The sequence below is a fragment of the Myotis daubentonii genome, chromosome 3 (assembly GCF_963259705.1).
Source record: "Myotis daubentonii chromosome 3, mMyoDau2.1, whole genome shotgun sequence".
NCBI lineage: Eukaryota > Metazoa > Chordata > Mammalia > Chiroptera > Vespertilionidae > Myotis > Myotis daubentonii.
Window position 1 is genome coordinate 138,332,581 of NC_081842.1, and position 25,688 is coordinate 138,358,268.

The 25,688-nt window shown below is 55.8% G+C and overlaps 1 protein-coding gene across 4 annotated transcripts in view; it reads left to right on the forward strand.

The window, feature by feature from the left end:
- The window catches only part of JARID2 (jumonji and AT-rich interaction domain containing 2), a 291,087-nt gene that overhangs the window by 263,348 nt on the left and 2,051 nt on the right, over nucleotides 1-25,688 (forward strand). For all 4 annotated transcript variants that reach the window (XM_059688680.1, XM_059688681.1, XM_059688679.1 and 1 more), the window contains 11 exons: nucleotides 1,490-2,558; nucleotides 5,786-6,288; nucleotides 9,169-9,261; nucleotides 12,335-12,453; nucleotides 12,538-12,608; nucleotides 13,305-13,419; nucleotides 16,218-16,323; nucleotides 17,246-17,428; nucleotides 17,873-18,003; nucleotides 19,040-19,223; nucleotides 21,957-22,064. In XM_059688680.1, the coding sequence (XP_059544663.1) occupies nucleotides 1,490-2,558; nucleotides 5,786-6,288; nucleotides 9,169-9,261; nucleotides 12,335-12,453; nucleotides 12,538-12,608; nucleotides 13,305-13,419; nucleotides 16,218-16,323; nucleotides 17,246-17,428; nucleotides 17,873-18,003; nucleotides 19,040-19,223; nucleotides 21,957-22,064 (2,682 nt within the window). The remainder of the gene's footprint in view (nucleotides 1-1,489; nucleotides 2,559-5,785; nucleotides 6,289-9,168; nucleotides 9,262-12,334; nucleotides 12,454-12,537; nucleotides 12,609-13,304; nucleotides 13,420-16,217; nucleotides 16,324-17,245; nucleotides 17,429-17,872; nucleotides 18,004-19,039; nucleotides 19,224-21,956; nucleotides 22,065-25,688) is intronic.

Consider the following 25,688-nt stretch of genomic DNA (forward strand, 5'->3'; position numbering starts at 1 on the left):
AGGAAAGAGGTCTGTTGTTTCTGCTCTTTGTTTCCCAGGAATTGTGTTTTTTAGTTGGCCTCTTTAGGGGGTCATGGTTCTTATGGAACCATGGAGTTCCTGAATCTGTAACTCATGTTGCAAATGAGAAGTAGATGCCCATGATGTTAAATGACATGCCAAGGTCACAGAGAGGCAGAGTTGTGCCTCAGTGCCCACACCAGCCAGCCCAGCAGCAGCTACTAGGGCTGGCCCTTTCTCGTTCTTTGGAAGTTAATGCGTTTCAGGTGTTCATTGACATCACTCTGACTTCTCTCTATATTGAGGTGGGCTTGTGTGTCGTGGGATTACCGTGGTGTCCATGCTGAAAGATGCCCTTGCAGGGCTGCTTGTGACCCCATTCCTATGGAACCAGATGTGGAAGTTTTTGAGGGAAGGGAAGTAGGAACCTCCTTTGCAGAGATGGTTGGGCACGTTGTGCTTTACCAAAGAGGTTAGGTGCACCCCCTGACATTCAGCAAGGGCTGCACGGGGCACATATCAAACACAAAGAGATGGACAGGTGCCAGCAGTCTGCAGCCACATGTCTGCATCGAAGCTGAACCACTTGAGGGCTGTTGTTCTTTTTCCCATAATCTTTTTGTTTTGTTCTTGTTTTAGCACATAGATTTTTAAATTCTGTGGGCAGATCATGCTTTAAGGGGAGCAAAGAGCAAGCATGTCTTTTCTTAGAGCAGGTGTGTGTGTGTGTGTGTGTGTGTGTGCGCGCGCACGCGCGCGCGTGTGTACTGCGTGTCTGTGTACAGTTGACTGGAAAAGCATGGCTTAAACTGGGAGTGCCCACCTATATATGACTTTTTTCCAGTAAACATACAGTTGGCCTTCCATATTCCTGGGTTTCACATCCTTGGATTCTACCAACCACAGATTGAAAACAGTATTTTCAAACCGCTATCCAGAGTCTGGATGTGAAGGGCAGACCGCATGCATTGTTCCACGCCCTTTTATACAAGGGGCTTGAGTACCGACCAGTTTTGTTATTCACAGGGTCCTGGAACCAGTTTCCTGCAGATACTGAAGGATGACAGGGTGTTTGGGGAGTCCGAAAGTTACCATGGATTTTTAGCTACGGAGGACGGGTTTCGTGCCTCTAACCCCCTGCATTACTCAAGGGTCAACATTGGACATGCTCTTTTCCTCCCACATGGGCAGGGTCTTCCTATCGGAAATGTTCCTAACCTGTGACAGGTGACTGGCGGGCCTGTGGGAAGGCTCACGGTGAAACATCCAATTTCCTGGAAGAGCCATGAGATCAAACGTGGAAAAGGAAGGATGGGTGTGGACTATGCCAAGAGTCTGAAATAGCACCCAGGCAGTGTGTTTTGTTTGCCTTTGCAGGTAGCCCTTGTCTCTGTGTAGTGTCTCTGTGTGGAGGAGTTGCCTTCTTGGCAGGTACTAATTCTCTTTTTGTTTTGTTTTTTTGTCTTCTGCCTCCCCTGCTGCCTCCCAGGTTTCGAAGGTAAATGGAGTCACTCGAATGTCATCTCTGGGTACAAGTGCAACCAGTGCCAAAAAGATGCGCGAAGTCAGACCTTCACCGTCCAAAACTGTGAAGTACACTGCAACCGTGACTAAGGGGACTGTCACATACACCAAAGCCAAGAGAGAACTGGTCAAGGAAACCAAACCCAATCACCACAAGCCCAGTTCAGCTGTCAACCACACAATCTCAGGGAAAACTGAAAGTAGCAATGCAAAAACCCGCAAACAGGTGCTATCCCTCGGGGGGGTGTCCAAGTCCACCGGGCCTGCCGTCAACGGCCTCAAGGTCAGTGGCCGGTTGAACCCAAAGTCATGCACTAAGGAGGTGGGGGGGCGGCAGCTGCGGGAGGGGCTGCGGAATTCCAAGAGGAGACTGGAAGAGGCACACCAGGCCGAGAAGCTGCAGTCGCCCCCTAAGAAGATGAAAGGGGCTGCGGGCTCTGCCGAAGCCCCTGGCAGGAAGGCAGCAGCGGCCTCAGCCCCGGCCCAGGCCCCAACCCCGGCTCAGGCCCCAGCGGAGAAAGCTCTGCTGAATGGACACGTGAAGAAGGAGGTGCCCGAGCGGAGCTTGGAGAGGAACCGGCCGAAGCGGGCTGCAGCCGGGAGGAGCACGCTGGGCAGACAAGCACATGGCAAGGCGGACGGCGCCTCCTGTGAAAATCGTTCTACCTCGCAATCGGAGCCCTTGCACAAGCCGCAGGAGGCGGCGGCCAAGCCCGAGAAGGGGTCCGGCCGGGTTGGGTGGGCGGCCATGGACGAGATCCCCGTGCTCAGGCCGTCAGCCAAGGAGTTCCACGACCCGCTCGTCTACATCGAGTCGGTGCGCGCTCAGGTGGAGAAGTATGGCATGTGCAGGGTCATCCCCCCTCCGGACTGGCGGCCCGAGTGCAAGCTCAACGACGAGATGCGGTTCGTCACGCAGATTCAGCACATCCACAAGCTGGGCCGGCGCTGGGGCCCCAACGTGCAGCGGCTGGCCTGCATCAAGAAGCACCTCAGATCTCAGGGCATCACCATGGACGAGCTCCCGCTCATAGGTAAGCCCTGCCTGCCCACTGCCTCATCCCACATGCCAGTTTCTCTCCCCTGTCACTGGGGATGCACTTCTCCCGCCTCATTTGCTGCTCAGGGGAGGCCACCGCCCCTTTTCTCCAGGTCCTGGACATTTGTGGGTATCGGGGTCCATGCTCTCCCCACTGGGTGGTCCCCTACTGCCTGCAGGGGCCAGAGCAGTTTTCAGGGTGCGATGGGATGCTGCCCCCCCTGGATTCATCTGCTTGGCTGGGATGCCCACAATCAGTGCCACAACCTCAGGAGTTCAAACAACAGGGAGTTACCGTCTCACAGTTCTGGGGGCTGGAAGTTCAAGACCAAGCTGCCTGCAAGGGTGGTGTCCCCCAAAGCCTCTCCCATGGCCTGTAGATGGTGCTTCTCTGTCCTCACATGGCCATTCTTCAGTGTGCGAGCTCCTGGTGTCTTCCTTTTGTTATAAAGACACTACTCACTCCAGGTAAATGCCTCTTTAAAGACCCTTTCTCCAAATAAGGTCAAATTCTGAGGCATCAGGGATTAGGATTCTGCACATGAATATTTTGGGGACACATTTCCATCCACGAACTCTCGTAGACCTCAGCCCACGAAATTTCTTCTCTGTCTTGTCCTTGTCTCTTCATCCTCCTCATTTTGACTTGAGTTTCTGCTTCCATGGCAACCAACTTGGTCCTCGTGGAGCCCACAGGTGCAGGAATGTGCACACTTCTCCCAAGAGCCCACACAGCTCTGCCCAGGACAGTCACAGAGCTCAGCTCGCTGACTAGTGGGCACAAGTCCCGAATTGAGCGCCCCCGGCCCCCAGCAGCATCCACTCACAGGTTGTCGAGCTCCCCTGTCCGCTTCTTCTCTGGACCCTATACCTCCAGGATTAGTTCACTTTCAGACGAGTGGGCTCTGAGGAGGGGGTTTCCTATGGGGACAGCGGGTATGGTCACCCGCTTCCCTTTCACCTCTAGATCCTTGAAAGGAAAAGCACATCCCTGCCTCCATTGTGGAGATTCTGATTTTTCAAAGGCTAGGAGAAAAGGAGACATTTAACAGCTATTTAAGTGTCAAGAACTGGCAGTAAGATGGCATTCCTTTGTGCGATGAGGTTTCATTATTCCTCTCAGCAGTGCCTGCCAGGGCTAATTCCCGAGTGAGAATCATTGATTTGAAAGAATTCTTGGTTGGTGGTGGTCTCTTGTCAGGGGTGCCCTGTGATACAGTGACCCAGGGCTGTGGGAATGGGCTGAGGAGGTGAGGTTGTCTCAGGAGCTTGGTGTTGGCTGTGCCCTGTGTGCACTCGGCTGTTGGGTGACTCAGCAGCACCAGGTCCTCCTACCCACCCTGAGCTGGGGGTCTTTTAGGGACTGGTAGAGTACTCAGGTGATGTCACGAGGCCAACCAACCACCCTTGCTTTCAGAGTAGTTCATTTTTCTAATAAGCTTTTTATTGATTTCAGAGAGAGGAAGGGAGAGAGGGATAGAAACATCAATGAGAGAAAATCATAGATTGGCTGCCCCTTGCATACCCCCTACTGGGCATCAAGCCTGTAACCCGGGCATGTGCCCTGAGCAGGAATCGAACCATGACCTTCTGGTTTGACGCTCAGCCACAGAGCCACGCTGGCCGGGCCAGAGTAGGATTTCTTTAACCGTGACTTCCTCCCGTAGCAGCAGCAGTTGGTAGACGGTCACTCGGGTGAGTGTTCCTGCTCTTTGCCCCAAGTGTAAAGCATTATCACTGTCTGTGAAGGGGTGCTGACCTGGCCTACTACCCACAGAGGCCTTGGGCGTGGGCCTGAGCTCAGGTGTCTCCAAGTGCAAGACACTTAGTCCTTTTGAAGCTGTTTCCCAGAATTCATGCAAGCAGATAAGCACCCAGCCCCTTGGGGAGCTGCAGTGCTGCGGGGAGTGGGGTCAGCTCGGACTAGGTGAGGGAGTTGCTTTGCCAGGGAGCAACCTGGCGGCCCTCTGACTGGGCTGATCATGGCAGGTGTGGAGTCTTTAATAGATTTGCGAGAACTGGGTAAATTTTAAGTGCTATTGTATTATCGTGATCTTAGAGAAAAAGGTAAAGCTGTGGCCGGCCTCCCCTCCAGTGAGACCTGTGGTTGGAGCTGCTGTGGCACGCGGGGGTGACTGGCTTCGCCCTCTACCTGTGCCCGTCAGAGTGCTCCACTACCAGGCGCGGTCTCCTCGCTGAGACACCAGAGTGGGGCCTGGAATCTGGTTGAGGTCCAGGGAAGTCTCCTCCCTGAGGTGGTTCCATTGTTCACCGACAACCAAACCCACATTGTCCTCTGGTCTTATTTGCAGTTCCTGGGATGGTCCAGGCATGCCTCTGGGTGTCCTGGGATGCTCACCCCACCTCTGGCCCCTGTGCTGTTCTGTAATTTGATCAAGGGATGTAGTGAAACTCACCTCCATCCTTCTGAGATTAGTGGTCCCTCTGAGTGCATATGGGAGGAATTGAAGGGCAGACTGTCAGGTGCCCTTCTGAATAGTCCCTGTCAACCTGGAAATCCTGTGGGATTGAAAATAAGCAACTCGAGCATGTGTGGGGTGTGTGTGTGTGTTGGGTGTGTGTCTTGGGTTTGTGTATTGTGTTGGGCATGTGTGTGTTGGGTGGGTGAGTGAGGTATATGTGTTGGGCAGGTTGTGTATGTGTGTGTGTGTGTGTGTGTGTTGGGGTTGGGAGGGAAATTGGGATGGAGAACACATGCTGTGTATGATTTCCGACATCACAGCTGTTCCTGGTGACATTGGGACATGGGTGTGGCTGAGTGGCACAACTGGGCCCTTCCCTTCCCTCCAGGGATGGCCGCTGCTCCTGGCCTCATTACAGCTGCCTCCAGGACTTTAGAAGGGTGCTGACCAGTGTGTGCTGCCCATTTGAGGAGAAGCATGCCAGCTCCCTACCATTGACCTCTGCCTAAATGTTACCTCCTCCAGGAGGCCTTCCCTTATCGTCCACCTAAGATGGTGGCCCCAGCTCCTCCCAGCCCCTCAGTCAGCTTTATCTGTCCCTGTAGTGCGCCAGGTTGTCTTAGGGTCCGTCTGCACAGACTAAGCTCCATGGAGGCCAGAGATGAGTGTTTGTGACTGACCCTAGAGTCTCGCTGCGTCTGGCACATGGGCATGGGCTGTCAGGTGAATGAAGAGGTCTTGTCTTGTTCATGGTTCTTTTCACTGACTGTCCCTGTGTTTTCTTCCCTCACCGTCCTAGGAGGCTGCGAGCTTGACCTGGCCTGCTTTTTCCGGCTTATTAACGAGATGGGTGGCATGCAGCAAGTGACTGACCTCAAAAAATGGAACAAACTCGCAGACATGCTGCGCATCCCCAAGACTGCCCAGGACCGGCTGGCCAAGCTCCAGGAGGCCTACTGCCAGTACTTGCTGTCCTACGACTCCCTGTCCCCCGAGGAGCACCGCCGGCTGGAGAAGGAGGTGCTGATGGAGAAGGAGATCCTGGAGAAGCGGAAGGGGCCCCTGGAGGGCCACACGGAGCAGGACTACAACAAGTTCCACCCCCTGCCCCGCTTTGAGCCCAAGAACGGGCTCATCAATGGCGTGGCCCACAGGAACGGCTTTCGCAGCAAGCTCAAGGAGGTGGGCCAGGCCCAGCTCAAGACAGGCCGGCGGCGACTCTTTGCTCAGGAAAAGGAAGTGGTGAAAGAAGAGGAAGAGGACAAAGGCGTCCTCAGTGACTTCCACAAGTGTATATATAAGGTAGGCCCTGTGCGGTGGGCGGGTCCCGAAGCTGCCAGCCACTTTCTCTGGGAAATTAATAAAGAGAAATGTCTGCAGCCTGCTTCAGCCCCAGGCCTCAGGGCATCTGGCCGGCTGCACAGGCCCGGGCTGCCCTGGGAACTGTGAGCGTGGGCGGAGTAGCTTGCCCACTTCAGGCCTTGGCTTTCTTTTTCATTGAATGAGCTGAGTGAGCGCCCAGGTGCAATGGATGCAGGACCTAGGATGCAAATGCAATTCCTCCTCACCCACAATTCTGCGCCTGCCCCCCCCCCCCCCCCCCCCCCCAGCACCTACTGTCAGGCTGGAGGGCAGAAGCTGCCTGGCCAGGCCTGGAGTGCTGGTTCTCTTTACCTCCTTATTTACTTTCTGCATGGCCCACTGCCCCACCTCAGTGTGGCCAGTCACCTGTAGAGAGGCCCTTATAGAGCTATCTCCTCGCATCTCACCATTGAAGCTGCTGAGGGAAGAGGTGGGAGGGCTGGCAAACACGTGCCCATGTTTCCCAGTTCTGCCAGATCTTGTTGCTGCAACAGCCATCCTAGGAGACACGCTTCTCTGAGAAGCGGGCAGAGTCACGGGCACTCCCACTTGGCAGCCTGCCTGCCTTTGCTCAGCAGCGGCCACCATAGCCTCCTGTCTGGCTGGTTCCAAAGCCAGGCTTGGGGCTGCCTCTCCCCTGCCTGCAAGGGTGAGTGGGGCACCGCGGGCAGAGCTGAGAGAGGCCTCTGCTGTGTTGCTGGGCTTTGACAGGCGCATGGGCTGTACCCGGGGTCCCTGTTCAGCGTTTACCAGGAGGGACGTGTTCTGTGGTGAGTCCTGAGCCCTCTCTTGACAACCCTGCTCCCACCCGGATGAGCCGGGGGATTTTTGGTACGTTGAAAATCGCCGCCTGGTTAAATCGATGTGGACTTCTGATACTGGGCCCATCCCAGACACATAGGGAGCTTGGCACTCGTGCAGGTGTGCCTGCCCTTCTGAGTCCATGCTGCGAAGTCGCCTGCGGCCACCCACCTGCTGGGCTTTAGCCCTGGGCTGCTCTCTGGAACGTTTTCTGCTGTGAGACGCAGAGCGGGTTCGGTGTCCTGTTACCTCCCGAGATGCCTGGCAGAGACCATGGGTGGGGAATGGCTGCCTGCAGCCTGCTGATGGCCGCCTCCTGTTGCACATTCTGAATGTTTCATGGGGAGGGAGAGGTGGCACGCACTGTGAACTTGGGAGGACTTCGGCTGTTTCCTGGATGTGTGCCTGAGGAGCCTCCTCTGCGGAAACCGCTCATTAAACCCGGGACTGAACAGCCAGCATGTGAAATAAGATACTCTCTACTTCTGTTACTTTTTATTGAAGAAGGTCAATTTTATGAGAGTGAGTTGGATCAAAGCAAGAGTTTTTTTTGAAAACCTGCTTTGTAAAGTGTATTTTTAGATTTCATCGCAAAATCCTGCGAGCTGGGCTGCGGGGCGGCCTGGTGGCCCTGGTGCTGCTCAGCCGGGCTCTTGAGGCCCCTGACTGTTGGGCCATTGACGGGTGGGTGCTGGGTGTCCCCTCGAATTCCGGGCACTCTGCCTTAGGGCAAAACTAGGTCCCTCCTAGTCGTTAGGTTTTTATTTGTATTTATTTATCTATTTATATATATTTCCATTAAAAAAATTGGTTTGAGAGAGAGAAAAAGGGAGAGGGAGAGAAACATCGATGTGAGAGAGAAACATTGATCAGTACCTCCCATACTCTCCCCGACTGGGGATTGAACCTGAGACCTTAGGTACACAGAACAACACTCCAAACTACTGAGCCACCTGGCCAGGGCAGGCTTTTATTTTGTAAGGAACAGAATGTCAGAAGTTTGGAACTGTAGGGAGTATTTCCTTTGCGTTAGAACTTCACAGAGTCATTTCTAAAGCTGAAAAGCAAATGTCAGAGCAGCCAGTGTGAAGGCTTTGCCCTGGTGCCCTGACCTGCCCATGGCAGGCAGGCTTCCTGTGCGGTGGGGTGTTCCTTCCCATGGGGTGCTCACAGGGACCCCTCCCCTGTCCCTCGGGGCGCTTGGGGCCTCCTCGCAGCTCACGCTTGTTTAGGGTTGTGGCGAGGCCTGGTGAAGCTGCATGAGTACAGGGTTGTGTCGGTGTCGAGCCTGCTTTACCACAGCTGCTGAACTAGGCCCGATAGACCATAGCTGCTTGGTCCATATTTCTGTAATCAAGGGATACGTGTGCCTGGTCACAAAAGAGTGAAAGGCATGAATCTTACAAGCTTGTCCCTGTGTAACAAAACCTGTAATATAGAATAGGTCGAAAATAAGGTCTGCCTGGACTCCCAAACGAGAACAGAGCTGTGTGCTAAAGGAGGTGGGGGTGGGACAGCAAGAGTCACCAGGGTTCGTCTGTCCCCCTCAGACCCACGAGGTGAGGTTGCGTGTCTGGCTGCTTTTCATGTGGTGAGGACCCTTGGGGCCCCAAGTTTCTGTCTCTGAAGATCCCCCATACTTCTCTTCTGGGTTGTCTTATTGCTGTTAGTTTCTACACTGGCCCACAGCCTTTGTCCTTCCCTCACATGGGTAACAGGAATTCTGCCTCCTTTTCCACCCATACCCGTTTCTCCAAAAAGTGAAAGCTGACCCCGCGGCCTCCCGGGGCACAGCCCATTGCCTCCAGATGCCAGGTCTGTTTGCTCCTAGCGCTGCAAAGGCAGTGTGACCTCATTCCTTTGCTTGTGCTGCTAACTTTGGCACCAGCCACCCAAGCGGTGGCGGGGGGGGGGGCGGGGGGAGGTGCCAGCAGAGCCCGTGGTAGGGCCAGCCCGACGTGGGCTTAGACTCAACTGTGTTGCTTCAGCTAGACTCACCTGTTTTTGTTTTCTTTCCAGGGAAGGTCTGTTTCTTTAACAACCTTTTATCGAACAGCAAGAAACATCATGAACATGTGCTTCAGCAAGGAGCCTGCGCCAGCTGAAATTGAGGTGAGCTGAGCTCCTGCTGCCCGCGTGTGGGGGCCTGGCAGCCTGAGAGGACTTGAGTGGTTGACTTCTTTCCCTGTACTGGGGCAGCTGAAAGTTTTTACTCTTGTTCATCTAAATTTCCTCAGACTCAAAAAAGGTAGAGTGAAGAGAGAGCCTCTTCCCGGCTTGTCCCTGTTTTACCCCAACCAGAGGCGGAAGCCAGGGGTGAGCTGGGCGTCCCCCCCGCTGGCTGCTCCTCCCCGCCCTCTGGGTGTCCGTTACGCAGGAGAATGTTTGGAATTCCTTGAAACCATAGCTCTGCTGTGCCTTCTCCCCCGTTTTATTTAGCAGGACTGGCAGAGTGCCATTTTTGTGTTCTGCCAACTCTGTTCTGAGTTAGTGTGAGGTTGGAAAGACAGTGAGCACCTCCGTGCCCAGACCAATTAGGGGAGTTTTGTGCAAGGTTCTCCAGGACTGAGACCCTGTCTTCTAGTTGCCTCCCCTTGGCCAGTGCCCAGCTGAGTGGCTGAGAACTGCCAGCCGCTGGCCTCGGCAGCCCTCAGCAGCAGGCGGTGCTGTCAGGGAGACACTGAACTTCCAGCACTTGTAGGGCAGCTGTGGGCGGGAGCCGTTGTGTGGACTGCAGCCTGAGTTGGTCCCATGGCTCCAGACCACGTCTGGTGTTCTCAGGGAGGGATGCCACTTCTCCTGGGTGAACCCAGGCTGACCTCTCGGGCCAGCCATCCTGATTTGACCAGGTTTTCCTGGGAGGGATTTGCAGGGCAGTCTAGGCCACACCAGGACACCGGGCCCCTCCATCGGGGACATGTGAGGCCGCGCCGTTGCTGTCACCATCAGAAGCTCAGCAGGTTCCACTTGAGTCTCGGCCGTTTCGGGGCTTGGTGGTTCCCGTGTCCGCCTGCAGCACCGTTGGCTTCCCTTTGGGCCCGGGTCTCTGCCGAGGGCACACGCCGAGCTCTGTGCTCTGGGTGCTGCCTGGGAACGCCGTGCTGTGGCCTGACCGCCGCCCCAACCCCCAGCCTTGGCCTTGCCCACGCCACATTCCGTCAACCACAGTGTCAGCCGGGCCCGGTCCGGGGACACGTGGCCACACAGTTGCTTGCGAAGTGCTCATGGCCTGTGTGGCAGGCACGTCAGAAGAAAGGAACGTGGCTCTTTGGAAAAAGGCCTTTGTTGCACAACGTCCATCCTTGTGGGCGGACGTCTGTGAAGGTGCAGTTTTTATTACCACCCGTAGCATGAGGAAAGCTTGGCTTATTTTAGTTTCCTACTTGAGAATTCGTTCTGTCTGGAAGTTTGGCTTTTGCTTTAGCAGTTACATAATATTTAAACACAATAGAAATAATTGCTAAAATCCAAACTTTTTGTCTGAGGTTGTCTAGCTTCTCACTCCTTCAAAGAAGGCTCACCTTCCTGGCCAGTGCTCAGCAAGTGGAGTGTCCCCCATGTAGCAGCAGGTCCCTTCCTCCCCCAGCGATACTCACCTACGAGAGGTTGCTGTCAGTCTGATACCCGCTGGCAGGGCCCGACTGCCACCAGTCCCATCAGCCAGACTACCCCTTCCTTCCTCACGTTTGAGGACCTCTGTTTAAGGAATCCAGGCATTTAATGATGTTGATTTATTCTTGGCTTGGGGCAGTGGTTCTCAACCTTCTGGCCCTTTAAATACAGTTCCTCATGTTGTGACCCAACCATAAAATTATTTTCGTTGCTACTTCGTAACTGTAATGTTGCTACTGTTATGAATCATAATGTAAATATCTGATATGCAGGATGGTCTTAGGCGACCCTTGTGAAAGGGTCGTTCGACCGCCAAAGGGGTCGCGACCCACAGGTTGAGAACCTCTGGCTGGGGCCTTTGACGCCGCCAGCTGGCCCCTCTCTGTAGAAGTTGCCCAGTGCTGTGGGCACCTGCAGCTCCCGTCCCCGCCTGCGCAGTGCCCTCCCCTTCTGCAGTGTTACACTGGCAGCACTGCCCTGAGCTGACCTGTGGTTATTGGTTAGGCTTCCTCCTTGAAAGGTGGTTCCCGCTAAATGGGCTTTGTCAGGATTAGGGAAGCGATGCTGCCCTTCTAGATTGATAATTGAAACGAAATGAAAAGTGTCTCTGAATGTGGGAGTTGCCTAAAGGTAATCTGGGCACGTCTGCTCACCTGTTAGTAAAACGCGTTCCTGTCACACTAAATAGGTTAGTTACAAGGGTAGCATTTTGCACCGGCCGCTGTACCCACCACCGCCATCTGAGTCAGTTGGCGTGGGTACAGCTGGGTGAGTGTGGGCTTTGCTCTTCGTAGAGGTCAGGACGGCTGGTCCTGGGATGCGTGTGAGGTGCGTCTGTTGAGGTGCTGGAGTGGAGGCTGCATTTACTCAGTCTGAGGACCACAGTGGCATGTCCTCTGCCTCGTATCATTTCATTTCCTATACCCTTTCATTTAAATAATTTTTATTATGATAGCCTTAACTTTACCATCTTAACCATTTTTAAGTGTACAGTTCAGCAGTGTAAGTACATTCACATTGTGCAATCACCACCACCATCCATCTCCAAAATGCTGTTCATCTAGCAAAACTGAAACTCTGTTCCCATTATGCAATAACTTCCTGTGACTCCGTCCCCAGCCCCTGGCAGTTGCCATCCTGCCTTCAGTCTGAGATTCTGACTGTTCTCGGTACCTCATGGAAGTGGAACCGTGCGGTATTTGTCCTGTGTGACTGGCTTATTTCCCTGGGCATTGTGTCTTCAAGGTGGGTCATCTGGCACGTGTCTGTCTGTCCTTCCTTTGAAGGCTGAAGAGCAGGCCTTTGTATGGACCACCTCCTCAGGCCTGTCCGTCCATCTGTGTGGACACGGCTTACGTCCATGTTTCAACTGAGGTGCATGAGGCTGCCATGAATGTGTGTGCGTTTGTCTGTTGGGGTCCCTGCCCTCAGTTCTGGGACCTGCCTGCAGAGGTCATTCAAGCATCGCCGTCCCACTCCGTGCTCTCTTGGGGCTGTCCTGTGATGCTCCTTCCTTGTGCACTAGTGTCAGTGCTGGTGGGTGAGCTGTGCTGACCCCTCGCTCTCCCTGCAGCAAGAGTACTGGAGGCTCGTGGAGGAGAAGGACTGCCATGTGGCGGTGCACTGCGGCAAGGTGGACACCAACACGCACGGCAGCGGGTTCCCCGTGGGGAAGTCAGAACCGTTTTCAAGGTAGAGTTGGATCTGTTGTCTGCATTTTGGGGACTAGATGGTGCTCTTCTCGCCAGCCTTGTGATGCCCCTCTTTCTTCTGCAGGCATGGATGGAACCTCACCGTCCTCCCCAATAACACAGGGTCCATCCTGCGCCACCTCGGTGCTGTGCCCGGTGAGTCCCACGTCCGTCGGGAGCTGGAGCTGGAAAGGGATGGGGGCTTCCGGTGCAGAGTCTTTAGATTCAAGACACTGATTTGCAGGAAAGAAAGAAATAGGGTCATAATTGACATGTGTAAATATGTAGAAAGGTGGACCAAATCACAGCATCTAGACGCTGGCAGGTGCTTAGTGGCCATCTTTTCACCTTGAATTGGTGTTTTCGGAGCAGAAGTCTTGCCCCCTCAGGACTAGTGCAGGCCCCTCAGTGGGAGGTTCTACGCAGGCATTTGGAAAGCCAGGTGTCCTGGGGCCTCCGGTCACTGAAGGCTGGGACCCTCCACGCCCCGTGGAGGCGAGTGCTCAGGGCCTCTCCAGACACGAGTCGGGTCTGGTGTCCCGTTCTCAGCCTTGGGGCCCAGCCCATGGCTGCTGGTTATTGATGACCCCAACAGTCATCATGGTCACGTTCCCTGGGGCATCGTGCTGCCCGACTTGTGGAGTAAGCTGCCCTTCCACTGCTGTTTGTAGCGTGCCCATCTCAGCCTGGCTTCTGTGCAGCAAGCAGGAAGAGCAAGTTCCTTCTTACTGGGCTTTGCCTGGCTGGTTTTGAATACCATTTCTTTCTTTCTTTCTCCTATTTGGGAATAAAATAGTGATTCTAATAGCTGTTACTCAGACATTGTTGCTGCTTTCTCCCTTTATGTTTTAGGAGTGACAATTCCCTGGCTAAATATTGGCATGGTCTTTTCTACCTCATGCTGGTCTCGAGACCAAAACCACCTTCCCTACATCGACTACTTACACACTGGTGCTGACTGCATTTGGTGAGTGTGCTGGCCCTGGGGGCGGGCGGGGGGTGAGGGCGTGGAGAGCCTCCGAGAGCTGCTTTCCTGTGTCCCAGCTCCTTGTCTGAGCTCCCAGCTTGGGATTTCCTGCCTCTGTTGGAGGGGCTGGAAGTGGCAGGGAATATTTTAAGTTGCTCTGGTGATAAGCATCACTTCATATGCTCATTTATGTTCCCATTTTTTGTCAGTTGCCTATTTCTATTTGATTTTTCTTCTAGGATATGACTTTTTATTGTTGGTTTTCAAGTGTTTGTTTCATACTAGGTCTGAGAAACAGGAAGGGAATCACAGTGGGACAGGTGGGCGGTGTCAGGCATGCCTTCTGTTCCCTCTCTGGCCTCGTGAGCAATCGTTTTGAGTGTCTCTGCAGAGCCTCCCAACCCCCCGACGGCTGCGGGGATAGCAGGTCTTATGGGAAATGGAGTTCTTGCTGTGTCAGGCACACGTTGTCTCCCCTGGACACATCTGTCTGTTTTGTGGGAAGCTGCCTGCTCGGTGCCCACCTGGAGCCTGACTGTCACCTCCACCCAGGTCTGATCCGTGGCTGGCTCTTCGGTTCCTTTATTTAGGTGGCAGATGGGAAATTACTGCAAATAATCAGACGTCTTGTTGTCTGACAGTCTACCAGCCTCACGTTCATCCTGCGCTGACTGCTTATTGTCCTCACGGGTGATGAGGCTTCTTTACGAAAACAAACAGCCTCAGCACTACCGTCCGCGCTCTGAGGAGCCAGGTCTGCAGCGGCCTCATTATTGTGCCCCTGCGTCCCGGCCACACTGTAGGAAGTGGTGGTTGGTATTGATGCGAGCAGGACCTGCGGGCCTCCTGGGAGCCTGTGTGCCAGGGAGGGTGGTCTCAGCGCCTGCGGTTGGTCTGTGAGTGGCTGCTGGCTTGTGGAGGCTTTGGGCAGAGTACGTGCAGCTGTGTTGTCCAGGGCGAGGGTGGCTACTGGGACTGGGAGAGGGTGTGGCCCCTTCCCGGAGCCCCTGTGCCCTCCATGTCGTTTCCGTGGAGAAGCTTCTGTGGACAGCGCAGGCCTGGTGTGGGGTTCGGGGAGTCCCCCCAGACCTGCGACCTGAGCCAGCACCCCTGCTGGCCCCTCTGGTGAAGGTTGGGTCAGAGGAAGGGAAATGGGAGTCTGTGGACTTCCTGAACACGAACCCCTGCCCCTCATTGAGGGGGAATAAAGAGGAGGCCGGGATGTGATTGGAGAACTTTATGGGTTGCGGTTTTTTGTAAAACATCTGATTTTGGTTAGAAACCCTGGGTTTAAATCACAAATCAGTAACAGAATATGTTGGCATTGAAATAACATGAACATAATAAAAACCACTCCATGTGGCAACTGAAACAGGATTTGGCCTCCAAGTGAAGGATTTCATCACAGACACCTCAGCACAGCCGAGAGCAGGCCTGCCTGCGGGCCTGGGGGAAGGTGCCAGGTTGGAACTGGGCCTGAGGGCTGGGTGGCTGCCCAGAGTGACCGGAGCTGGGCAGCGTCACAACTGCACCAGAGCCGCTGCCCCTGACCTGGCTGCCCCTGGGCCAGTGGCTGCATGTGCTCTGCAGCCCCAGGTCCTGTCAGGACTCAGGGATGGAGGGTGGGCTGTACTCGGAGAGGTCACCTTGCCCAGGTCCACTCAGCAGGTGTCCTGCCGCAGCCTGCTGGCCCCTATGGGCGCGGGAGACAGAAGGGAGGGCCTGGAGGAGGCCTGGCACACCTGCCTTATGCATGCCGACTGCCCGGCCCCTGGATTTTCACAGGTAGGTGTCCCCTTCTGGGGACACCAGCAGTAATTCCCCCACTCTCCATAGCCGCAGTCAGGTTCCAGACATCCCTGTCAGCTCAGGTCTGCCAACATCCTCGCCCTTCCCCCACCGTCTTCCCTGCAGCTCCGTAGCTGTGCTCCGGGGTCTGTGCTGTCCCGAGCCTCACCCTGCAGCTGCCTCCACCGCTCGGCTCCCAACCGCCCCTCAGTCTGCATGGTGCAGGCCTGTGTGGGTTGATTTCCTGTGTGTTTCGCCAGCTGATCCTTGGCTGGCTGGGTTCTGGCACGCCCAGCTGCCTCGGTGGGGCAGGCCTGCGACCCGGTGCACCCTCCTCTCATTCCATAATTTCACAGCAGCCGCAGTCGGCCCGTGCGCAGGCATGAGCCAGCATGTGCACAGGCAGGCCTCCTTCCCCCAACTTTTTCTGTGTTTGGAGAACTGAGGGGTTGTCCTGCCTTTCCGGTCACCCAGCCCACGGCTCTGGGGCCAGGAGCTTGAGCTGTGCCAGGCTCTCACGAGGTGGCCCGGGTTGGAGAGCCGAGGGAACCGCGTATTCCAGCACCGAATCTTAGTTCTGCAGCGCCTCCTGTCACAGAGCAGTGTCAAATGCCAGCCCGGGGATGAGACGCAGCCTTGGCGCACTCACGGGAGGCTAATTGAGTCTGCAGATGTGCCTGGGTCTGATTTATATGGGGTTTTAAACATCTGTTTTTGATTTGAAGGCTTTTTGGCTCATGTATAGGTCAGATCTGCATAAAAGATGAGCATGCTGTGCTGTGCTGGTCGGAAGCAGCAGTGTTGCCTGGGAGTGGGGTGGGTGCGGCCTGAGAACCACGGTGCCGGTCACCGAGCCGGGCACCTCCCCGATCCCAGTCTCCCTTCTGCTCCTGAGGCTGCTGCCCAGGCCCACGTTTGCTCATTTGTCCGAGGGAGGATGCAGGGTGGGCCCAGCCCAGGCTCCCCAGGCAGGGTCCTGGTCCAGTCTCTGCCTTGTCTCCCAACATCAGGTATTGCATTCCTGCTGAGGAGGAGAGCAAGCTCGAGGACGTGGTGCACACCCTGCTGCAAGCCAACGGGACCCCAGGGCTGCAGATGCTGGAGAGCAACGTCATGGTATGTGCAGCCCCTGCCTGTGCTGGCACCGGCCTGGGCACGGGGTAGGCAGGGCTGTTTGTCAGTCACCCTCTTGGCTGGCCTGCCTTTCAGAGGCACAGAGTGAGTCCTCACAGCGTCATCCAAACTAGATGTCCTCCCTCTTCCCTGGACACCAAACAGGTGCTTTCCTGATTGCACAGGACGTGGGGCACGTGCGCCGGGCCTTTGAATCTGTCGCAGGGCTGGTTTTGTGTGTGGAGACGGGTGTGTGGCGAGGTGGGTCCTGCTTTTGGGTGGGCACTGGGGTCTGTTGGTACTGCTATTCCCACCTGCTGGGCACCTGGATGACTGGACAACAGAGCAGAAACCCTCCACCTCACAGGGATGGGCACAAAGGCTTCTGATCCCATTTTCAGGAAGTCACGAGGCTGTTGACTTCCTGGGAGTCCTTTTAGCCTCGTGTTCGGACACCTGAGCTCAGGCCCCTCTGGCCACGCTGACCCCTCCCTGGGCCCTCTAGGGTGCAGGCTCGAAGGTCCCCAGGCTGTACCTCTGGGGCTCTGCCTGGCTCTGCAGATGGAGGATTTTTCCCATTCCCACCCCGTCACTGCTGGGTGGGGCCGGGAAAGGCTCTGATATGGCTGTAGGGCTGTGCTCTCATAGAGGCCGCACAGCTGGGTGGCTCTGTTGTCACTCTTGATCCAGTATCAGTTTAGATCTTTCTTCTAATTAGGTTGGCATCTTTCCTTTTTAAAGGAGAAACAAAAAGTCTCCAATACCAAATCTAATCTGTCTCCTCATGAAGAGGCCCCGCCTGGAGGGCAGGTGTGCATGTCCCCCACCTGCTGGGCCGGCCGGGGCAGTGGTGGGGCAGTGGGGGCGGGAGAGTGGCCACGAGTGCGTCCTGCGGAGTGTGTCTCAGCCCTGACCTGCTCCCCAGATCTCCCCGGAGGTGCTGTGCAAAGAGGGCATCAAGGTGCACAGGACTGTGCAGCAGAGCGGCCAGTTCGTCGTCTGCTTCCCAGGATCCTTTGTGTCTAAAGTGTGCTGCGGCTACAGCGTTTCCGAGACTGTGCACTTTGCCACCACCCAGTGGACAAGCATGGGCTTCGAGACGGCCAAGGTAGGCAGGCGATGCGCATGCGCAGCCACGCCCACGTCCCTGTGCTGCCCGTCCCTTTTTAGATGGCTGTAATTCTAGAAAATGTTTCTAAGAGGTGGCAGAGAGGTTTTCCTAGGAAAGAAGATCTGTCAGGGGTTTATTTGTATCAAGAGAGATTCTGAGTCCCATTGTGGGCGCACTGTACGCTGGGGGGCCGACTGACGGCACTTCAGGTAGACACTGGCCATGGGGAAGTCTCCCCCATCGTCCCGCACGGGCGCCTGCCCAGTGGCCGGTGGCACCGCAATGGCGTTTGCTGGTCCCTGGTGCCTTTCCCACAGGCAAACAGGATTGTTGTACGAGTTTCACTGCTTTGAAGTCCAAAATTTTAGAATTGAGATTGCATCCTCTGCCCCGTAAAGAAAAAGCCTCCCCACCCTAAAGGGATGTGACCGCTTCTTGCAGGAAATGAAGCGCCGCCATATAGCGAAGCCATTTTCCATGGAGAAGTTACTCTACCAGATTGCACAGGCGGAAGCAAAAAAGGAGAACGGCCCCACTCTCAGTACCATCTCGGCCCTTCTGGACGAGCTCAGGTAACCAGACCCGGTTCCGCCCTGGGTCGAGGCCAGGGCGCCAGGCCCCACTGGGGCTTGGCTAGATGGGTGAAACCTTTTGGGTGTGTTTCTTTTTATTTTTATTTACTTTTTAATTTAAATTTCCTCTTCTGTTTTCATGTTTGCTATTTGGAGTCAGAATTTCCTGAGGTGCTGATGCCAAAGGTTATTCCTCTGTGGGAGTGACCAGGAGGTGGCTCTGAGGCCCGGGCACCTCGGATCCTGGCAGCACGTTGCCAGGGAGGACATGGTGGCCACAGCCTCCTTTCTAGAGGTTAGCGTGGGCGTGGAGAGGCCCACGGAGCCTCACTCGGTCTTCTTGCCAACCTGCTCAGGGTGCGTGTGTGAGACACCACTGGGCAGCCGGCATCAGCCCCAGCGCCTGTGTGTGGCTGGCCTGTCCCGTGTTGAGCCCACACCCAGCTTCCATCCCACAGCGGTCGAAGGAGCTCTCCCAAGGTTGAAGCCGATCAGGGCAGATGCTGAGGAGAAGTGCCACCCTTTGCTTGGCTTCCTGTGTAACCCTCTTCTCTTTTCCCACCATGTAGCTTCGTGATCTCTCCCTCCCAGGGGAGAGACTCGGTCGGTAGTGCTGACGGACAGCACACGGATTTCGACTCGTGTTGGTCGAACCTTTGATGACAATACCAGCAAATAGTTTGTTACATCCGTTCATGGCTCGGAGCGAAGGGGCAGGGCCCTCTTAGGTAGCAGTGAGGGGTTTGCCATGTGTGTCCTGGTGTGTGGCGCTCCTGTTAGGCAGAGCCCAGTTGTTAGAGTAGCCTTGGAAGCTGGGGGGTTGTCTGACCTTTTGACTGAAGAACACGGGTCCTCATTTGGGGGCCTTGGGAAGGCGAGCATGTACTTCTCACCGCCCTCCTCTGACAGGAGGGTGCACCCGGACGGGGGAGGGGGCAGTTGCCTGGGGCGCAGCATGCTCCCTTTGAAGGGGAGGGACGGCCAGGCGCAGTGCTCAGCCTCCTAAGGGCCCGGTGCTTGTGCTGTGTTTGGACAGGGATACGGAGCTGCGGCAGCGGAGGCAACTGTTCGAGGCCGGCCTGCACTCCTCCGCCCGCTACGGCAGCCACGACAGCAGCAGCACTGTGGTGGATGGGAAGAAAAAGCCTCGAAAGTGGCTGCAGTTGGAGACCTCAGAGAGGAGGTGTCAGATCTGCCAACATCTGTGCTACCTGTCCATGGTGAGCCTGCGGGCCCTGCCTGGGACCCCTGCCGACTCCCGCCTGTGCCTGCCCACCGAGGGGCTGCCCACTGCAGGAAGCCTGTCAAGAGGCCCGCCCTTGGACCTCCTGCCCACCTGGGCCAGGGTCCTGACCTCTAGGGGTCAGCGCCTCATCCTCAGCAACCAGGTCAGAGGGACCGAGGGCGGGTGGGCTCTGCTCTGCCCGTCCTCCTCCACAGGTCTCTCCGCACGTATGGCTTCGTGTCGGCAGGCAGAGGGCCTCCCTCACACCCTTCCCTGTCACCCCCGTCCCCAGGCTTTTGGTGTCTCCTGGTGAGGGGCTGAGCTGCCCCCACTCTGCTGCCAAAGTTGATGTAGGACCTCATCTAACCTTGGCTTTTCCCCAGTTTCCATTCACCTCCATGACCTGTCTCATTGTCCTCAGGACTCTGAAATCTGTCTTCAGTTAAAACGAATGTTTCTCTTCAGCAACACTCTCCCGTCCCCAGCCTCCCCGCTTCTGAGCCAGCTCTTCCTCCTGCCCCTCCGCCTCCCAGCATAGCCCCCGTCTCCCTTCCATTCTTTCGGGTTTGTTCCCAGTGTCCGAGAGCTTGGGGCTGCTCCGCCTCAGCCTCACCTGTGATTGTGTGGGTGGGTTACCCGCCCATCCCAGGCCAGAGGGGCCTGGCAGAACTTGGCTTAGTGGACAGCTGGGCTGGGGTAGCTCATCTCTCCCTTCCCACTGGGCAGCTGCCCTGACACAGGCATGTGGGTGCCCCAACTCCCACTCCAGGTGCTCCCCACCACACACCTCAGCCTGGCACTGGTGGCCTCCAGTGCTGGTGCCCTCTCCCCTCCTCTCCTGTGCGCATTCTTCCTCCAGAAAGAGGAGCTTAGAAAGTAAGTGCTCATCCCCTGGCAGCATGGCACCAACGCCCTCACATGAGGCCCACGTGCCTAGACGCAGAGCAGCAAGTGTGTCAGGTCTGACTGCGTTGCTCACCCATGTGCCTGGCTCCCACCCAGCTGCCCCACAGAAGAGATGGGCCACACAGCCAGTCTCAGTTGAATCATATGCTCTTTGTAACATCAGGGAGGTCAGAACTCTGAAAGAAGGAGAGAAACTGCCTTATTAGTTTGTTGGGGCTCCTGTGGCAAATACCACAGACTGGGGGCTCAAACAAAGACACTTATTTCAGCACCATGGCAGAGGCTGGGCGTCCAAGACCCAGGTGTCAGCAGGGTTGGTTCCTTCTAAGGCCTCTCTCTTCCTTGGCTTGGAGGTGCCCCCTTCTCCCAGTTCCTCCCCCGGTCTTCCCTCTGCATATCTGTGTCCTAATTTCTTCTTGTAAGAACATACGTCATATTGGACTGGACCCCACACTTAAAACCTCATTTTACCTTAATCACCTCTTTCCAGGCCCTTCTACAAATCATCACATTCTAAGCTACTGGGGTCAAGACGGCAGCCTGTGAACTGGGTGGATATAATTCAGTGCATAACAACCACATGTCTTCTATCTAGTCTGTCTGTGCCCACATTTGTGAAGGTCACTCACAAAGTCCTCGAGGTCTGTGTTCATTCCTCGCTCTGGCGTGGATTGTTCCCAGGGGAATAGCAGCTGCCTTACTCCTGTGAGCGTGAGCGACACTGCTGGACCTCCGTGTGTGGCACGGGTCCGCTCCCGGGGGCCCATTTGCACACTTTCAGAAGCCTGTACCTTGAGAGTTGTCACCAGGCATTTATCAGCCTGAATGTTATAAAGCATGCGTTCTAAATTCATAGGTAAAAACTGAGGTTTTACTTGTATTTACAGTTTTCATTGCTTGGACACCTAGTAACTGGGCATTTTTGTCCGTCCCTACCGCTAGCCATGTCTTTAAAGGTGATGCGGTTCTGCCAGCGTCACCTCTTTGCTCCTCCAGCTTGTGTTCGCCTCTTTGCCCAGAAGCAGTGGAAACAGGAGCCCCCGGGCTACCTCTTTATGAAAGGGCCGGACCTCTTGCATCTTGTGGCGTAAGGCAGCATTGCCTTTTAATTTTAAACACAGAATGAGAACAGGACTAGAAGTTGGAGTGGGGGGTGGGAACCCGCACAAACCAGGCAGCTGTCCTTTCTCCTTGCCCCACGGTCCGGATCGCCCGTGCTGTCTGTGCTGGGTCAGGCCTGTCCACATGCTGCCGCTCGTGCTCCGTGTGGCGGTGGGGTCTGGCGTGTGCTCTCTCACGGCCGCCGGAGGCTCCTGTGGGTGTGGCAGGAGGGGCCTGTCTGGGTGGCAGAGGATCCAGACTGTGCTGGTTGGCGTCTGGCCAGGGGCTCCCACGTGCCCGGCTGGACTGACGGAGCTGCGGGGATGTCCTGGGCCTGCTCCCCCCGAGCTGGCACTGCTGTGCCTGCCAGGGTAGTTTTGAACAAAAAGGTCTCAGAATGTGCGAGCTTCTAAACAAGCATCAGCACTTTATCCCATCTTTCCCGCCTAACGGCACCTAGAACCTCTCAGGCAAGTGCAGCAGGAACCGGGGGAACTCGAGGCACCTTAGGTGCAACTCGGAGACAGTCCGTTACTCGTTTCCACAGCGTCGTTGAAGACCGTGCTGCAGGTCATTTCCCCCATTAACTCCCTGTGAGAGATGCACACTCCTTAGCGTGGACAGCAGATGTCAGGACAGGCCGTCCCTGGTTCCTGGGGCCTCCCCCTTCCAGTCCCTCCCGGGCACGTCCGGCAGCACCTCAGGGGCGTCTTCCTTGCAGGTGGTTCAGGAGAACGAGAACGTGGTGTTCTGCCTGGAGTGTGCCCTGCGCCACGTGGAGAAGCAGAAGTCCTGCCGAGGGCTGAAGCTGATGTACCGCTACGATGAGGTCAGTGCCGCACATGGGGGCCCTGCAGGGGCTGGCCGTTGTGTCGCCTGCCCTCATTTACTGTAGGGACGAGCAGGCCTCAGCACCCAACTTGAGCCAGTTGGACACGGCCCGAGACCAGGTGCATCCCCCATGATTCTTCCTGGTGCTCAGGCTGGGCTCTGTGGGAAAGTAACTCTGTCCCAAGATGGGGGATTGTGAGGTGGTCTGACCTGGAGAAACCCAGGAACTGAAACTGGAAATTTCTCTTTCCCAAACGTGGTTTCATTCCAGTTTTCTCCTCCACGTCGCTTGTAGCTTTGTACGTGGGCCCGTGCACACCTCCCATGCAGGGCCGCAGCTCTCCCTCCCCATCGAGCCCTGGCAGCATCTCAGTCAGCATTCCTGGCCACCAGGCCTCCCTCCATTTATAAGGGACGTGGTTTCAAGATCTGGTGCTGCTGTCCCCTGTGCCGCACTGGCTGGCTGGGCTAAGGAAATGGGGGGCCGTGGGCTGCCTGTGCCCATCCATCACAGGACAGACCCCGCGCAGCACCTGCTCCAGCGCTGATGGCAGCGGGAGGGCCTTTCCTTCCTCCTTCCAGGCCCTGAGCCGCCTGGACCGGTGATTTCCCAGCTGTGGCTGCTGGGAGGGCCTCAAAACCAAGCCTGTGGCTGTGCTCTCAGAGAAGCCCGACGCAGGGTCTCGGGGCCAGGGCAGAGGAGCCCTCCTGGCCGTGGCCCATGTGCTGAGTCTGGGTTGGTGGCCCTTCCTGGCCCGTGCAGCTGGCAGGGCTTGGAAGGGATTTCTGCCATTTAACAAAGAAAAATCAGCCAAAAAATGGGTTCGCGTGTCACCTCTGACACGTGTGTCATAGGTTCGCCATCACTGCCCCCCCCCCCCCCCCCTTCTTGGTTGTGATACCTCACACATACACTGACCATTATACCTGGCAGCACTGCCAGCGGGGGCAGGGGCGGCTGTGGCTACACCGTGGTGCTTTGGCAGCAGGCACCTAACCTCAGGTCAGAGCACACAGCGGGCAGCAGGTTGTGGCACCTGATGGCGGGGCAGCTCTCAGAGCTCCCCAGGCTCCATGCCTGGCAGAGAATTGCATCCAGCAGGGACCAGGCTCTTTGCCCTCAGCCATGGGCCTCAGCTAACATGGGGAGAGAGCCTTTCTCTCACTGTGCATCTATTTCTGTAAGTCCTGTTGGTTTCACCTTCCGAGTAAATCCCAGGTCCAGCCAATTCCCACAGCTGCCAGTGCTTGTGCCCTCAGTGAAGGAGCCGGGGTGGGACTCCCTGTCCCGCCCTGGTTCCTGTGCCCCAGGCGTGTCTTCACTGAGACCCCCACTCGGCCTCAGAGATGCTCCATATGGGGCCCTTCCTGTGCCAGCTGGTTGGTATGTACAGTCCATTCGACTCCTGTGGGTGAGTGCCCTTCCTTCAGCTGAGGGGCTGCAGGAAAAGCCTTGCTCCCAGGCTCTCGGCTCTAATGCAGCGAGCACGTGGGTCCCTCTGTCTGCTGTCACCCCTCCAGCAGTTTCTCATAAATGCTTCCTGCAACACACGGCTCTGCCCCTCAGAGGGCACCTTTCACTTCTGACTGGCCCAGAGCCCTTCTTGAGGATCCCTCTCAGATTGCCATGGGGACCTGTCCCCCACCCTGGCCGGCCCACTGCTGCACATGCTGCCACCTGGGGGCGCTGCCCCCAGCCCTTGCCCGCCATCTTCTGTGGCGTGGTCCTCCTCACTGCGGCACGGTGCTCAGGGCCACAAGCCATGTACAGGGCACAACCTGTGCAGCCGTGGGCCCTGCCCGGAGCCTCCCTCCTGCTCCCCTGAGGCTCCCCAGAGGTTAATCCAGTGGAAGGTGACCACACGAAGCCGTCACACACCTGGGCGCCCAACAGGCCTCTGTGGCGAGGGGGCCTCTGCGGGAGCCCAGCTGTGGGGCAGGTTTGGTGCAAGTCTTTGGCTCGCTTGTAAGATTGGAGGCTGAAAATAGATCTTGGCATCTTGGCTTTTTAAGAGCATGTTGGGCAAAGCCAGGAACCACTTTGCCCTTCCACCATCACTTTAACAGCAAATGGCTTCTAGAACAGTTAAAAATAACTCTGGTGTCTGACAACTGGCAGAGTGCAGCCGGCAGCAGTGGGGCTTCTCCATGGTGATGCTGAAGCTCTCCAAAATGTGGGCGTTTCCACCTCCAGCCATCTTGTAGCGAGCGGTTTGATGAGACCGAGGCCCTGGAAGAAGAATCACACACGTGGGGCCTGTTGGTCTAGGGCAGTGATGGCGAACCTTTTGAGCTCGGCGTGTCAGCATTTTGAAAAACCCTAACTTAACTCTGGTGCCGTGTCACATATAGAAATTTTTTGATATTTGCAACCGTAGTAAAACAAAGACTTATATTTTTGATATTTATTTTATATATTTAAATGCCATTTAACAAAGAAAAATCAACCAAAAAATGAGTTCGCGTGTCACCTCTGACACGCGTGTCATAGGTTCGCCATCACTGGTCTAAAGCTTGGTTGGTGGTGCTCTGAAGCCGCCTGAGCTCCCAGTGGCCTGGCTTATTTTAGTAAATGGAACTCTGCAAGTCCGTTGGGAAGTTGAACTGTTTAGCTGCGGAATTTTTAGCCCTGGTTTGGATTTGGAAATGGCTTTGAGAGCACCACAAGCTCTTGTTGAAGCAAACAACCCTGGCCAGGCCGTGGGCCATGGCGAAGTGTGGGCTTCCTCATGCTGTGGAGGTGGCTTTAGTCCCATGTCACTGGGTTTTACAGCTCATCTATTTATCACTTGTTACATGTTTATGTCTAAGTGTCCAAATGGCCAGAGATTGTATTTCACAAATATTCAGCCCTGCCCCTTCCCAGGGCATCTTTAACTCTCTCCCTTCAGACACGTCTCACTCGTTGCCTTTTACCCTTTCATTTCTGTATGAGGAGCTTTCTGGTGCTGTTTCCAGATGGCCGGAGGCAGGCAGGCCTGGCTGGCCCTCAGGCCTCTATGTGAGTAAAGGGGTGGCCACCTGTGCTCCCTGTGCCCCATGGTTCCCTCCATCCCTGGCCCAGCAGGTGTCATAAAATGTTATGTCAGAGCTACATGACATTTTGATGTTTTTGTGTGGTTTCTTTTAAAATTGGATGATTGAGTTATGTTACAAATGTATTTTTGATACCAACAGATAATTGGTTATCTCGAGTGAATTATAAGAATGCGTGTTTCGTTTGCCATCTCTCCTTCACAGAGGGTGTGGGGAGGGAGCAATGGGAATGTTTCTAGACAAGTGTTTGCATTCATTTGCAAGACCAGGTGAACGAGGCTGGAGTGTCGGAGTAGCCAGTGAAACGGCAGCTTCAGGCCTGTGGCACCACCCAGGGAGCACGGGGAGAAGACCTGAGGCCTCAAGCCCATGGGTCTTTTCTCCTAAATGCTCATTGTGGAGGCGGTGAGCTGAGTCCTCCCCTTCCTAGGTGGGGCCCCGGTGGCAGCTGGCTAACCTCTGAACTCCGAGGCTGCAGGGGTCACTCACAGGTCCCCGTGGGCTGCTGATGTGTTTGGCCGTGTTTGTCTCAGGGCTGTGTGTCTGGCTGTGTGGGGAGGGAATCTGCACCTCAAGTCCAGGAGTA